The sequence below is a fragment of the Athene cunicularia genome, assembly GCF_003259725.1.
Source record: "Athene cunicularia isolate RWA chromosome 12 unlocalized genomic scaffold, athCun1 chr12_part1, whole genome shotgun sequence".
Taxonomy (NCBI): Eukaryota; Metazoa; Chordata; class Aves; order Strigiformes; family Strigidae; genus Athene; species Athene cunicularia.
Window position 1 is genome coordinate 21,991,489 of NW_020799116.1, and position 16,043 is coordinate 22,007,531.

A 16,043-nucleotide genomic window follows, 5' to 3' on the forward strand; every position below is an offset into this window, starting at 1 on the left:
CTGCCCGCCAGGAAAGGGCCCGCAGCCCCGCCGGAGCCCCAAGGTCGTTCCTAACTTCGGAACTAACTTCTTTCAGGATCCTTTTTAGCACGAGCGAAACGACCCGAAAGGGAGCTGGGGACGAGTCTCTTTAACCAAACAGTAAGCGACAGGGCAAGAGGGAATGGGCTCAAGCTGCCCAGGGCAGGGTCAGGCTGGCTCTGAGGAAGGATTTCTGTGCAGAAGGGGCTGTTGGGCGTTGGAATGGGCTGCCCAGGGCAGGGGGGGGGAGTCCCCGGGATCCCTGGAGGGGTTGAAGAGTCGGGTCCAACCAAGACAGTTCTGTAATTCTGTGACAGCATCGCAGAATCCAGCTTGACAAGTAACACTTGTGAAAGAGTGAGTGGTGCCACTAAATCAGTGAAACTAATGTGCTTAAAAGTTGATTGTCTTTCTGTTTGTTCGGGCTATTTCCCCTCTGTAGATGTGGTGTCTTTTTTGTGGCATCAGTATGTATTTTTTAAGTCGTCTGCGATAGAGATGAATAAATATTGAACTGGTACAAATAACAGACCTTTCCAGAGCAGTGATTTGTGTCGCTTTGTGGCTCTGGAGCAGGACCCGCAGCGCTGAACACAGCCGTGGCCGGGGAGCAGCTCGAGCAGGGCCGCTGCGCCGGCAGGGACACACCACGCGCCAGAGGTGAGCGTGGCACCAGCTGTGCCCAAGCTCTGAACAGGGTGGCAGAGTTGGGGTGACAACAGGCTCCATTAACAGCCCCAGACAAGACAAGGTGGTGAACCAGGTCCGGGGTCCATCCAAGAAGCCCCATCGAAAGCAGCAGTTCCAGAGACTGGGCTGCTGGGAAGACTACGGTGCAGGTCTGAGGTCCGTCCAGTAGCCTGGCCTGGGACCAGAGACTGTGGGTCAAGGCTTTTCTCTAGTGTGCACTTGTTCTTTGCCACTGAACAATAATTTGTGGTCTTGGGCAGGGGCTGTGGGTGGGGGGTCCCACCTGAGGTTGTTCAGGGCAGGTAAGAACCCAGATGCTGCTTTTACTTCCCACAGTTGCATGGGAGTGTTGACTGACTTCTGTGTGCTGTGCATCATCAAGAAAAAGCATCCTTTGGAAGGCTGCTGACCTTTTTCTTTACAAAAAATGGGATTTCTGATTGTTTCTATGGTAGACTGGAAACATACAGGGCTGGTGGGCTGAAATCCCCTTTTGTTTTTTATGTTACAAGACATGGGTTCACCCAGGGTACTCGATGCTCCAGATGATCAGCCTTACCATTCTTAGGGGCTGAGTTTTATCCACCAGTGATTGTCTGTGTATCTGTTATTCAAAATGGTAGTGCTTTTGCAGTTGTGCAGTCCTTAGGAATCTCCCATCCAGCTCATGGATTTACTTCAGGGTTTTTTGGGTGGATTTTTCTGATGTATTCTTGAACCTTTAAAGATTATTTCTCCCATTTTCCTCATTTCAAGTGATACATAACTTGTAGCTTACATTTTTGGCTGACTTGAGGAGTGACTGGAGAAACTGATGAATATATATCCCTTATTCACTCTCACAGCCATGTATACCTCTAAAACTTTAGCTTTCCTTAGTCTGGTAATACTATTAATGCAAGAAATTGATTTAAGGTCAAAATGTCCCTGTAATGCTGCACCAGAGACAGGAAAGGCAAAAATATAAACGTTGAATGTTGTTAGCAGATACATAAATCCACATCTGTTATCCACACACATCAAACCCACTGACCCCAAACACCAGCTAAAGCATCAAGGCCCTGGAGTTAGACAAAATAACAATCTAAACTTGTTTTAGTCTACCTAGTTTAAATTGTAAAAATATTTATCAAGTGGAAATAATTGATTTAAAAGCTGTCAGAATATTTACCAGGCTATAAACCTGTCAGCATAAATTGTACTTTAACACCTACCGTTTCCAGTTGGGTTTCTTGGTGGTTTCTGACTGTAAGAGAGGCATCATTAACAGCACTGGGGAGCATCTGGGCCTCTGTTGAATTCCTCACCCATCTGCTGGTCTTCTGGTTTGAAAGAGCAGAGGACATAAATGCCATGACAAATCTTTGGCTTTCTGTTACAGGGAAATGAGAACATCAGAATGATGTCAATGCACGTTCACCAAAGTTTCATCTCTGAAAGAAAGCAGATACTTGATACTAGCAAAACACCCCAAGCCTTTGGCCCTTGAATTTTGTTTGATTTTTCAGGAAAAGTTCTGACTGCTGGGCAGTTGGGCTTTGCATCATGTTTTCTTAGAAAACAACCACCTGACCCAAGACTTTTAAACACTAGACAACTGCAAAAACAGTTGGACCAGAGAAAATTTAAATGGCACTTCACCCTCTCTGTGCATTTGGTAGAAGTAAACTTTCCTTTTGCAGCCTGCTTTTCTTTAACACTAAACCATGGATTGCTCCACACTTAACTGTTTTTCCAGTGCAGTACTTCTGAGGTACAGAAAAGCCTGACAGTGTAATTACAATGTATTTACTCCCAACTATGGCAAAACTAAGATTTTACTCATGACCCAGACAGGTTTTATCTGTTCCTTGACTTATTCTTTAAACCTTCTCAGAGAGAGATGGCAGTATTTTATTAAATATTCAAGGACTTTTTCTTTACTAAGTTGTTCCCAGTTCTGGTAGTGCACTCCAGCATGAAAGTGTCTTGAAGGAGTCCCAACTGTAGAAAGAGCTGATGGGAAATCAGGATCTGAAGGGAATGACTCTTTCTACAGTGGTGTGGTAATAGCTGGAGATTAAAAGTATATTAAGATACTGCTTCTGAAATTACTTCACTGGATATTTTTATTTTAAAAGGTACCACAATTAGACTTAAGCCTGTTTGCCAACATCATGGATGGAATAATGTTTTAAACAGTATTAGGTAGCTGTGGGATTAGACTATGTTTATAGAAAAAAAATGGCTTGAGCTTAAGTTAACTATACTTATATTTTATTTCATGGTTCATATGTGTTGCAGAACCAAGGGTCAGCACAGTTTATATCTGACGTTCCAGGGTATCAGTAGTCTGGTCTCATTTATATGGCGGGTTGTCATTCAGTATATAGAGCCAGCCAGGACTGCAGGACTGTGGAAGGTGCTGATCTTGCCAGAAAGATCACTTCATTACAGTAAAAAAAAATAATTTTATCCTTTCCAGACTTTCTACTGTCAAGGAGAAAAGTAAAAATGTAGTGCTAAGAACCTAAAATTTGTTTTCTAAACCCTTTCCAACAAAGTCTTACTGTGATGTTATCGATCCTTTTTAAAATTCTTGTTTCCGAAACAGTTGCTTTCAACAAAGAACTTCAGAGATGAGTTAAAATAATGTTAGTGGTGCAGTGTTGTTCTTGGCATGTTCTTGAAGTTACTTGCAACTCCAAAAATGGTGAGTGTTGTCTTTTTCATTGTTAGGTCCAGCGTATTGGGACAGCTCTCTGTATACAGTAAGACAAAGAAGGAAAATGTAATTGAACGTCCCTACGTGTCATGTAGTTCTGCTCCTGCCTGCACTGTGTTTTCATTTAATGCTTGTAGAGACAAGATTTTAGATGTACGCATCCACTGAGTGTGTAGGTAATTCTGATAAACGGTGCAAAAGCCTATAAAGATGTTCTATGCGTTTAGTGACATGAAGAGCATATTGGGTGGATACAGGAAAGAGTTTCAGTAACAAATGCAGGGAACCTTAGTAAGCTGCTGAACATAAGGAAAATGTCTATGTTAAAAATGGACAAGAAGTGGTGTCTGGAGCCTCTCTTGCTGTGGAGCTGATGGGAAGCCACTGGGATTAACAAAAGACTTTACCTAACTGCAACTTGTTTTTCATCCTGAGTGATATTACTAATTATATTATGGTCTTGTCTTGGCATAAACTATTTAAAGGGAAGAAACAACATGTTATGTAGTCTGCAGAGGAAACATCTGCAGCACTTTGAATAACCAAGTGTTGTATTTGACATTTCTTAGCTATTCAGCATCTGGAACAGTTTTAAGGCTCTTATACAGTAATTAGAAAAGAGAAATCTACTGCTTTCAACTTTTATTTAGTGATGCCTATGGGGTAATCTTTCTTTTTTATGAACAGATTTGGGAGTAAATGGAGGGGGAAAATTGGAAATTCACAAAGGGCCAAGTGAGACCAGAATTTGGCTTGTAGTGCTTCAGTCAATGTTACTCCTGGCTTTGTTTCTCTAGCTGGCAAATTTGCCAGCAGTTCCTGTGCAGACTGGAGGGAGGAGGTGTGGTCTGAGCCTCTGCTACAAGATTTTGACTCCCATTAAGAGTACGTATCTAAATTACCTTGAGAATTATTTTCTTTCTAAAACATTGATGCTATCTTAATTTCTGCTGTAAATTAAACTGTAGATTCTTGGGATAAACATGTATTATTTAGATTTAGCCTTCTTAGAGCACTTTTTCTCCTGGTTATTCCTAAATACCAGAGATTACTAAATCTGTGTGCAAAGTGAGGGAATAGTGGTACAGTGACTGTAAGGAGCAGGTTCAAGGAGGGTGATGTAAGCTTCAGCCCTGGAGCTGAGACCCATTTTGTGTCCTTCTGGTCATTCCCATGACATCTAGAACCTGAAATCCCTGGAAAAACAGAATCAGTTTCCTTATGGGCAAGCTGGACATCTTCATGTACAGTCCTCCAAAATGGCATGCTGGACAGAGTGCTGCAGAGTTAGATGACAAGGAGAACGTGGGTGTCTCCTACTCCTTGTTATTCTGAGGTTTTATGCACTTTGCTGAGGATTCACAGCCCCGGCCCTTCGCCTGAAAGGAGTTGTGAGTATGAGTTTCTGGTCTGGTGGTTTGGGCTCTGCCAGCAAGCAGGGAGTGTGTGTCCTGTTCACTGCTTGCTGAGACTCTTCATGTGCTTTCAGTGAACCACAGCAATCTTAAGACTTTCTTTTCCTGTTGAGCTCAGCAAATCTCGAACTCCTTTCACAGCAGTACAACTGTAGCAGAAGGAGTGGGAAATGTCACTGTGCTTTGGCTAACGTACAGCGCCAATGGTTAGCCAGGTCTCACTCCTGGGGGGCAGAAAGTGCAGCAAGGCCTCAGGGAAGGGAAGAAGTAGACGTGGGTCTCCTACCTGCCAGGTAAGCATGCAGGCTGTGGAACTGGTTGTCTTGAGGAAGGCATGACACACTGTCCACAGCCTTTTATTTCCTCACAGCTGTGTTAAAAATGGCAGCATTGCCGTTTGGAGACAGCCCAGCCTGGTGGGTCCCCAGCAGGTGTGTCTACAGCACTTGTGATGGGAGGGCTGAAGTGGAAGAGTGGCATCTGGGATGTGGGTCTTGATCTGGCATGGGTGTGAAAGGAGCACCAAACTGTTGAATCATTTTTGGATTGGGAATCTTCTGGGCTTTTATGTGCTTTTCAGTTTTGTATGAAAAATTCAGGTGGTCTCTTCATGTTTGTCTGAAAGAGATTTACCAAACCCCGTGCATGAAGGCAGTAGCAGGTATGGGAATGGCACACTGGAATCTGTGTATTCTTTTGTTCATAGAATACATCTGGAAATGCTGAAGCTGTTATCCATCAGGAAAGTGTTTCATGACAATCATGTTTTATTCCATTGGCATTTTAATTTTCACTCAGCTGCTTTTTTGCAGACAATTGAGATGTCAGCCTGAGTTTCTAATGATGGGTTGTGAGACATAGTCATATGGGAAAACAAAGAGAACTGAAATCTGTGAAACGAATTGCCCCACCCTTTTTCACCACCCTTGTGTGAAATATTGTCAAGCTAAACAGACTAAAGAGGACTTAAATACTGAGCTGTTCATACAAAAAATAGTATGTGTGGTTTGTGCAGGAAGACAAAATAATTATTATTTCATGTATAATTGTTGAATTAATCCTGTAATGGTTGTTGCTGCTGTCTAACGAAGGGGAAGTTGGTATGTAAGTTGTGCATATATGGAATCTTAGTTATAGTTTAGGCAATCTGAGTCTCTGAAAAGGGAGTGAGTAACTGATGTGCCTGAATTCACACTACAGGTTGCTGCTCAGTGGTTTGGTGTGTTACTGTCTCTGAAAAACATATCTCTTTTTATTTCTGTCAGATTTATTTTTATTTCTGCTGAGTCGTTTGGGTGATCATGCTCTCCAAATTACTGAAAAGTGAATATGCTCAGACATTTTCTTGACTTGTTAGCTGCATGTATAATTAATTACAAACTACCTTGTCTCATTCCTTTGCCCACTCTACCATAAATGTCATCCATGTTCAAGGCAACAAATTTATCCAGTGAAAAAAAAAATTGCATACCTGTGAAAGGGAATGCGATTGTGGGGTTTTTTTGTTTTCATTTTATATTCATCTGGCAAAGCTTACTAAATTTTCAAATTCATGTTTCATAAAAGCACAGAAGCGATTTGGACAGGTGCTGCTTAGGCTGCGAGCAGCCCGTCCTGCAGCTCTCTGTGCTGGTGCAGAGCCCTCACCCCTGCTGCTCCTTGGAAAAGGTGCCCACGCGAGGTGGCAAATGTTTGAAGAATGTTTGAAGCACATGAAGAGTCAGCGCTGAGAGGTGCTGATGCGCTGGTGAGATGTTTTCAATTGTTTCTGGGATAAACTGCCTAAGAGGGAGGCTGCTGGAGCTAGCAGCCACGGACCAGCTTCTGGAACATCTCTGTGGACTGCGGCTTATTCTGCTTTAGCGCAGCTCTATACAAACCGGATCCCTGGTGTGAGAAGCCTGCTGGAAGGAGCTCTGGGCAGCAGCGGCTCGGTGGCCAGCTCGCTGCTGTAGCAGCCACCAGTCTCTGTGCAGACTGCCCAGTCCCTGGAGGGGACTGCGGGGCGGCAAGGCAGGGACAGGGTGAAGGGGAGGTAAGGCTGAGGCGAGGCAAGGCCTGGGCTGCAGCCCGCGGTGTGCCTCTGGGCAGCCGCTGCAGGTGGCACAGGTGAGGCAGTTCCTGGCAGCGGAGCAGCTGCGGTGGCTTGGGGATCAGCCAGTCTCGAGTCCTGGCCCCTCTGCAGGTCTGGTGGCCACGGGCAAGCTGAGAGCCCTCGGTGGTGCCCCAGGCGGCCGCTGTTGCCATGTCGCTGAGCTGAGCGGACCCTCTCCCTCCGCACTTAGCTGGAGGGGCTCCCCCTGCTTCCTAACAGTAAACTCCTTTCAAAACTCAACTCTGCTCTGCACTTAGGCAAGAAAACGATAGTTCAGAGCCTCAGCTGACATCCCCCCTCTTCACTCTTCTGAGCGTTGCGTTGCTGTTTGGTGAATGCGTTGTTACCCTGGCTTGTTGCTTGGAAACTTTTGTGTGGATTGTCCCTGCGCCCAAACATGAATGCTCTGGGTATGTGTGCTACGTACTGTGAAAACATTTTTGAAACGTGAATTTTTGGACCTCCTCATGCTATCCCTCCTTGCTCCTGCTTTGGTTCTAGTGGGGATTTTTATTTCAGCACTAAAATAAAGCTGTTTGGCTTGTTCCATAGCCTTTGAGTCCATTGTCTGACTGTACATCACGATGGCAGAGCAAAAGCAGAATTCAAAGGCAGTGGAAGAAGAGGAGGTGAAGGAAGATGATAAAGAAGAAGCGACAGACTTGAGCACAATTTGCTCTGAAAGCACTTTTGAAACGGAAAACCTAGAGGGGCTTGGGAGTGGTGGACATCTGACCCCAGAAGGTGAAAGCAGCAGGCTCCTCCCATCTGAAAAACCTTCCGTGGAACTGGGTGGCTCCCATACTGTGACCTGCACCCTCACAGTCTCACTAGCTCTCCCTGCCCTGCCTACAAGTAAGTACCTGAAACAGGTTTTCCTAAGAACCCTTTTTTTACAACTTCATAGGTTTGTGTGGCAGAGTCCTGAATGGCTTAAGGAGTGGGACAGGGGAGCCTTTTATCACTGGGTGATTGTCACTCGTGACTGAAAACCTTTCCTGACTGTTGATTCCTCAGTAGTCACAGTTATTCAAGTTGATAATCTGAGCTGATGCTTATTAATCAGTCACTGTCTAATAATGAAAATAAAGGTGGGTTTTAGCATATATATTCAACTTGGTTAACTATGATTTTGGGTAGTTTAAAAGTGGTATTGTCATTTTAGGAGAAGGTAGCAGCTGTTCAACAGATGAGGTATGATTCTGCTGTGTCGTACGGGTGTTTGGGTATGTCAGCCTTCCCCTGAACAGTGTGGAACTCTTCTTTATGGAATTTCTCTGAGTAGCAGGACATACGTGCCTTGGGAATGGCAATCACTGGCTGTCATGCTGCAGGAAGCAAAGATGAAGGGGGGGTGTTCCAGGAACTTTATGGACAATTACGGTAGTTAAACCTGGGTAAGAACTGCAGGGTTAGGCACTGGGATAAGAGTTTCATGTTCACCAGTCATCCGTGTTCAATCAGACATTTTTCTGTTGCCTTACCGCTTGTTGCTGTTTGGTTATTGCAGAGAGCATTAATTACCTTCCAAATATTTCTAATATTCTCTCTAGGACAAAATCAGGAGAAAGCCAATCCCCCTGATATGCAAGGAAAGAGAATTCAAGTTGTTGAATCAGGTTCTATTCTAAGAATGCAACGTTGCTATCACATTGAGTACTTCCTTCTACCAGATGACCTCATACCTAGAAAAATGGATTTGGTGTTGTTTGGGGTGGACGCAAAACTATTTACAGAATCTAATTCTGAGGTAAAAGATATAATAAACCTAAGTAATCCAAAATATATATATAAGGTGGGATAATGTTTTCAGATATGGAGTGATGTAATTGCATATTGTTTTAACAGCTGCTTAGGCCTTATCCGCACACACAGATAAAGAACAAGAATCAGGGATAGAACTTGACTTGGCTAGTCCAGATCATCCGTAACTTCTTACATTTATAGTAGGAGGCGTGGATTTCAGAGTATTTTATTTTCCTGTAGATTATCAGTTTACTTGAGATTATAGCTTTTATCTTTCAAGTACCATGATAATAACAGAATAATTTGAAGACAACTATCCGTTTTATTACCAATGAAATAAAAAATGAAATTTATGCCTCTCATCTTTGTGAGAAGAAAAAGATTTTTAAGGTACTTGAAAACTTTTGAAAATTTTGTTTTGCTTAGACTCCCATCTAACTGAATCCTGCACGTTCAAATCCAGGAATATAAAAATTAGATATATTGTTTTGAATACACCTTGGTTTGTTGAGAAATTATTTCTAAAAAATCGATGCTATAATAATTTTCATTTTGATAGACTGTTGGTTTTAAAGCAGCCTGTATACTCTCAGGTTTTGTCTTCGCACAACAATGTTTCTAATGGCCCTCTTTGATTGCTTTGCACTTCTGAATATCAACTTGATGTCTTTGTTCAAAAAAATGCACTTGCAAAGTTGCTGATTGAAATGGTGTTATGTTAGCAACTCTGATGAGTGCTATGTTCTTACAGTTTACCAGCACATATAAGTGAAGTTGAGTGCTGGTCCTTTAATTTTATAAATAGCAATTCAGCATTTTAAAGTGCATATCTTTGCTTTTAGAGTATTCTGTAAAGTCTTCAGTCCATGATCTCATGCTGAGCAATAGTTTAATTTATCTCAGGTCTTTTAATTTATCTCAGGTCTTCATTTCAGATCTTGACTTGATAAGACTATTTTGTCTGAATCCAACAAAATATGCTGCTCTGGCATAGGAAGGGGGGTGGGGAGTGTCATGTAAGACCCAGCACAAGCTGGAGAAATAAGAAATGTACAGTTTGCAAGGAGTGCTGATAGTGGTCAGCATGTGAATACAAGTTCTTCAGCTCCTGTAAAGATTTTCATCTTTTGTTTTAATAGGCTGTTACACCATGGTTTGAAAATGACAAGATGTGGATATCATGGAATCATAGTGTTGATATCAATGTCACTAATGAATATATAATAAAACTAAGAGATCACAAAATAATTTTAAAAATCTGGGATACCAAGAACAAAGTTCCCTCAAAAGTAAGGCATAGTAAACCAACAATTGCTTCTTCACTAGAAGGGGATGCAGAGGATGTTGGTAAGTCTAATGCAAACAGACATGTTTTAAAACATATGGAAATTGTGACTGCAGCTATTGATAAGTTATTGTTGAGATTATTCAACATTCATATGTTATTCCCACTGAAATAACTTCCACTTGTTGTTTTAATGAATGCATGAGTCAGTCTGAAAGTTCTAATGGCAGAAAAATATAATTGGGCCTATAATCTGAAAACTAGAGAGTTATTTGATGCTGTAGGGTAGTAGTGGTAGTAATGAATGTATTCCTTTTTCAAAGATGGATTTTTCTTTTTATTTTCCTGAGAAGAAGGAAAACTTGTACAGCCACATTTTTATTTTGTGCATCTTTCCATTTCATCTTCTCCCCCTTGTCTCCCAACCACATAACTTGAATCTATCCATAAATTTTGGCCACACTAGCTTGAAGGTCAGTGGTTTCAAAGAGAGTTATAATATATGGTTAATTTTTACTAGTTGAGTTAATTTAATTAGAGGAGAGAGACCTTGTTAGGGCTGTTATAGACATGTATGAAGTGAGATATTCGTCCTTAATAAATACCAGAGAACTAAGCATGAGATGAAGCCTATAGGAAATGGGGTATCCTTTGTTCTGATATCCTGAAACTACTGTTAAAATAAATTTTACTATTAAAATATGCATAATTTGTTGATATAATACTGTGATTGTTCTCTCCCATGTGTTTCAGTGGATAGAGATTTGGTGAGGTTATAAAAATCTAAAATGCTATTTAATAAAGGGTTGGCTTTCTTTTGATTGAACTGATACCAATAAATCAAATGTTTGCTCAGATATGGTGGGGTTTATAGCAAATAGGCTTTGCAATTGATGGAAATTTCTGACAGCATTTTGTTTTGCTCTTTAAGTAGGTTGAGCATTTGTTTAGCTGTTGTTGAAGAATGGAGGCTTGTTTGTAGTTCAGTATTTTCTCAAGAGCAGCTGTACATTTTAGCCACAGAATACAAAGGTTTAAAATCTTTTCGTCCCAAAGTTGTATGCTTTCAGAGAAGTCTGTATGGCAAAGTCCCCTCAGCTCACTGCCAGGGCTGTTTGCCTTCACTGCAGGCTCGGTATTCTGCGAGTTCCCACTAGCCTCAGCTACCCCAATATTTTCTTCTGAATATGCATTGTCGTGCAGTACACAGGGAGAACATTTTATGTTAGATTCTTCTGTGGACTTTGAGGTAAATCTCAGTAACTGGTGATTTTCATCTCCAGACAAACAGAATTGAAGTCTATGAGTGGCTTCTTATAGATATTAGGAAAAAAGGAAGTGCCATAGGAAGGTCATTGCTCAAAATTTGAGTGGCCCAAACAGACTAAGTAATACATTCTAAACCAGGGCGTTTATTTTATTTTAACTTTTTTCCTGATAGGTGCGGTAAAACACACAGTTCTATTGCAGAGAAAATTCTTTGAAGAGAGTCAGCCAGCACCCTGCCGTACAAAAATCAAAGCAGCAAAGGAATCCAAGGCACAGGAGGAGTCTTCAGCCCTTCCTGTTGAAGGTATAACAGTATGGGAACTGGAAGTGGCTTATGGGTGAAAAGGGAGGGGGAGTGCAATGACCCCTTGACTGATGGGCAATCAGGAACAGGACTGGTGAATCTGCTGAGGGAACAAGGTGTTGGGGGAAGACTGAAGGTATAGTTAGAACAAGTTTTTAACAGCTTTGGAATAGAAATGGGACAGAAAAGGGATTTAGCTGACTCACAGAAAGTTTTCAAGGGATACTATAAAAAAAGCATCAGGCTTTTCTGCTGCTTCTGTTTTTAAGTGATTGCATTAACATCTAGAGCCATGACTATAACATAGGTTCCCAGATTCTTGCTGTTTCTCTGCTGTTGGCAGAGAATCTAGTAGCAAAATGTCAAGTTTCCTTTGAATTGGTAGTTCATGGAGAAGTATGAAAGTTTATTCCTGACACTGGTGAGATCCCAGCTGTATGCAGTTTTGTAGTTTGACCTTGCCTTGTGCCAGTAGAGAAACTGCTGCAATACTGCTGCAGGTAACAACAAAATCTGGCCTTGTGTCAAGTTCTTCATCTAGGGTCAGTGTTATTTGTAGCCACATCTTCTTAAACCCTGCTGTTGCTTTCCTTATCCCTTCTGGAGCCCTGTTCATGCCTGCTGACCAGACAGCTGGGATTTCTCTGCACCTGGGTGCTGCTGTGCCCAGAAAGCACCTGGTACCGTGTTACAGTGCCTGGCTGGAGACCAGGGGGGTTGAGAGCTCACAACAGCAACTGAAGTCAAGAGAAAATCAATGAAAACTTAATTAATGAAAGTTAGAATACATTTATAATGCTGAGAGTTCTGAAAAAAATTAGGTCCTTGGCTTTCCAGCTGGGCTACCAAGTTTAGTGGAAACCTTTTTCTTATTTTTTTTGTACTTAAATTTTCAGTTTCCACAATGAAGAAAATAGAGAAATTACTAAAGTTGAGAAAGCAAAAAGATACTTTAGCAATGAGTGTTACAGAACTCTCTAGGAGTACTTCAGTAATTTTTTTGCTACACCAGGATTACTCTTTGGGTAGTTTGTAAGAAGTGACACCAACACCCGCACTGTGCAGCAAGGAAAAACCTTACTTTTAAAATATTTTATTGAACAGCACAATGAACAACAGTGTGCTACCTGGGACAGAGGAAAAATGTGTTTAATCGTTATCTGAGGTCTTGGATACATATATGTACCAAAGGGCTGAATTCAGGAGGCACAGATCATTTATTTTGAAAATTTCTGCTTTTAGGCAGTAGGCCTTGCAATTTAATAGTTGTTTTCGTAGAATGTTTTTAGGAACAAAAAAATGTCTAAAAAGTACTGGAAATTAATTATTATGAAACTATATATATTCTGACTTCAGTTATCTTGTGAAAATGCAAACAAACTGTTTGGTTTTTTTTCCCCTAATTTTAGATTTTTATGATGAAAATGAAACTAACAACTAGGTTGTCCCTCTGTGTTATGTCTGTGATTTTGTTAGATCTACAAACAAAAATGGACTTGCCAAATATTTAGATAGAATAGTCCAAAGGGAAACCTTGTTACTGCAGTAAGGTACTGGGGATTCAGCAGATAATGTGATTTCCTCCTATATTAGTATCTGATGCAGGGCTGCTTACAGTATGTTGGGGAGCACTGTGTCACCACCTTCAGTTGGTTATTTTTAAATAATTTTTTTTGTTTATTTTTTCTAATGACTAATGACATGCGCCGTCAAAGTAGGAGTAGATTAATTCCTGGAGTAATTAGGCTGGCAGAATACATCTGTATTTTGGTAGTAGTGCCATCTAGTGATGGGCCCAGAGGGGATCGATGGACCAAACATTTAAGTCTGCAAAGGTAGAAAGTGTGTCCAAGGAGATAAAGGACAGGAACGTGGCTTCTGATTCAGATGAACAGAAAAATGCCAGCGTTTTGTCTACATGCTAACCCATTATGTGTTAAGAAAGAAAGGAATGTCCTGAAGATCTCTTTATATTTCTTTTAATTGACTTCGAAGAACTATGTGCACTATTGAGTGTACCAGTCCTTGTGCTCTGTGAAACAAGAAGTTTCTCAGTATCCTGTTTATGGCCAGGTAAAAACCTAATATTGCATTGCTCCATCTTTGCTTACTTCCAGATAATGCCAAATTTTGTTCTTTATTGTGTGGAATATATTCAGCTATTCAAGTGCAAATTCTTCTTACCATTCATGCAATGTTGATTTGCTCTAATCTCACTGTAATTAAGACCTACATCTCACTGCAATTAAGGCTGATACATTGTGAGGCTAAGTGTTGAGTAATTAACACTGAAATCTGTGACTGTAGAGTGTTTTTCTGTAATAAAATTACATTTGAAGACAGTTAGGTGTAGTATACCACACTTCTGGCATATATAAACCATTGACTAGATATCTGGACATTTCTACACATTGTGTAAGAGATCTGGACACTGGTAACATTCTTTTTTTTTTTTTTTTTTCTTGAGTATTCACTAGAATAGAAATTGGAACAGTTTATTAAAATAAATAAGCAAAAGTAAGGTATTATTTCTTATGTAAAGTCTTTCATGCATTAAGATATGTTACTGACATCAGTACCTACTTAAGTACAGACAGGATATTCAGCACTAACAAAATACTATTTGGATGTTCTCATCCCATTTTAATTACTTGTTAATTCCTATTTTTGTTTTAAACTGCAGCATGATAGTTACCATGGAACTTATCTTTCTAGGAAATAAAGTATGACTTCATAATATTTTAGTTTCTCTGCATGATCTCTCAAAGTCCCTTAAAAAATAGTTTATATTATGTATATTAGGCTTATTCAAACTCATTATTTACATGGAGACAAAGATTAAATGTATTTGAGTTACAAATACAGCTTGCGTAAGACTTCTCATGAGATTTTCCTAGAGCTTTATGGATCCATTTTCTTAGTCTTGTTGGAGTTATCAAAACATACAAATACTTAATAACAAGTGTAAAACCTGTTTTAATTCAGCAGAAGCAGCTGATCTGAATGGACCAGCAACATCTATTTCTCGTTTGCCCCATCCATCAAGGACAGATGACTTAGATAGAGTGAGGTAAGAATGTTGCACTTGCTTTGGGAAATGTTCATGTCTTAAAAATACAGTTACATATATGTAATTGTTGTTCAGTATGTATGGTTTTTTAAAATATTTTATAATTATACTCGTTAACTACTGCTTTTCTCATCCATGCCTACTGATTATAGGAAAGAACCAAAAGCATTAAGATCCCCTTTAATACATCAAGCTTGCTAATAGAATATTTGGGGTGAAGTAGCTGTTTATGAAATTATTACATAAAATAACAAACTGTGCATGTTTTTTCTTCTTGTTCACTTGTACCTTGTGACTTCACATAATTTGTGGGATAAGATAGTGTCAGTGAGAGGAGATGGAGGGGAAACTAGGAGTGACTCTGCCGCTAGTTAGTTGCTCAGCTGAAAATCTTAGAAAGTGGCAAAAGAGTGGTGGCATTCAGGGTGCCTCATTCATTTTGAAAGGTTGAAGGTAGTGTCAACAACAGTTGCTAGCAGAGCAGGCTTTGCTGGCTGATGAGCTCAATGGATCAGCTCTATAACTCTGAGTTTGTATTGGGTCAAATTATCATGAGGTAATTTTCTAAAGCAATTAAGTTAATCCTGAGTTTTTACTGCTGTAGTAGCATAGTTCCCTATTTGTTCTGTTCTGCTTTTAGGAACAGTTATTCCCACTTTTGGTTTAATAACTCATTGGTTTTAATAGTTTTCTGTGGTAAATTTCTAACAATTAGCATGTAACTAAAACTGTAGAAAAGATTAGAGGGTTCAGGACTTGAGAAACTATAACATTTTAGAAGATTCATATTTTCTTGGGTATTATTCATAATGGAAAACTTGAAATAGAAATGAATCATGAATAGGGTGTATCTCAAATACATCATCCAGAATGTCATCTAAAAAATATAAACAATTAAATGACTTTCCAAGGTTCCCATTTTGTTTCTAAAAACTTAATTGGTGATAGTACAAGATAATGAATCCACTCCTGTATTCAATGATGTACTTGCTAATTTTATGCTGTTATGTAAGTTTAAGAATGTCTCCTAGGCAAGATTTAGTCAGATTGTTACTCTGCTTAAAACATAATGAAGTCAGTGAAAGGACTCCTAATGCCTTCAGCACAAATTTATGAACTCAGCTTTATGGATGAATGTTTCCGAGTATTTTGTACATCGTAAGAACAGTACTATTTCTGATGAGGGCATCTGTAAGTGAGTCTTGCACTTCAAATCATATAGGTTTTATGTTGCAGAAAGAAAAAATGCATTTGTAGAGATGAAGAAAATCAGCAAGAATGTTGAATTGCACATGGAAGCAAAATCTTTATTTCAGATAGTTTTCATTTAAGTACAAAACCATATTTAAAATAACCTATTCTCCCAACATTTAGAAAATCTTGCTTTAAGTTCCTCACCGGTATTCTTTTGAGCTGCTAGAGACTGAATGCTTCTTTAACAAAG

At 40.1% G+C, this 16,043-nt stretch overlaps 2 protein-coding genes across 2 annotated transcripts in view; one reads left to right on the top strand and one right to left on the bottom strand.

Moving 5' to 3' along the window:
- EFCC1 (EF-hand and coiled-coil domain containing 1) overlaps positions 1-7,077 on the bottom strand; it is a 60,417-nt gene extending 53,340 nt beyond the window's left edge. The window contains exon 1 of the mRNA XM_026857626.1: positions 6,649-7,077. Coding sequence (XP_026713427.1) covers positions 6,649-7,077 — 429 coding nt within the window. The remainder of the gene's footprint in view (positions 1-6,648) is intronic.
- Positions 7,078-7,481: 404 nt separating this feature from the next.
- Positions 7,482-16,043, top strand: part of KIAA1257 (KIAA1257 ortholog) — a 33,424-nt gene continuing 24,862 nt past the window's right edge. The window contains exons 1-5 of the mRNA XM_026857375.1: positions 7,482-7,780; positions 8,479-8,675; positions 9,811-10,018; positions 11,398-11,529; positions 14,515-14,599. Of these exons, the coding sequence (XP_026713176.1) occupies positions 7,510-7,780; positions 8,479-8,675; positions 9,811-10,018; positions 11,398-11,529; positions 14,515-14,599 (893 nt within the window). The 5' untranslated portion in view covers positions 7,482-7,509. The remainder of the gene's footprint in view (positions 7,781-8,478; positions 8,676-9,810; positions 10,019-11,397; positions 11,530-14,514; positions 14,600-16,043) is intronic.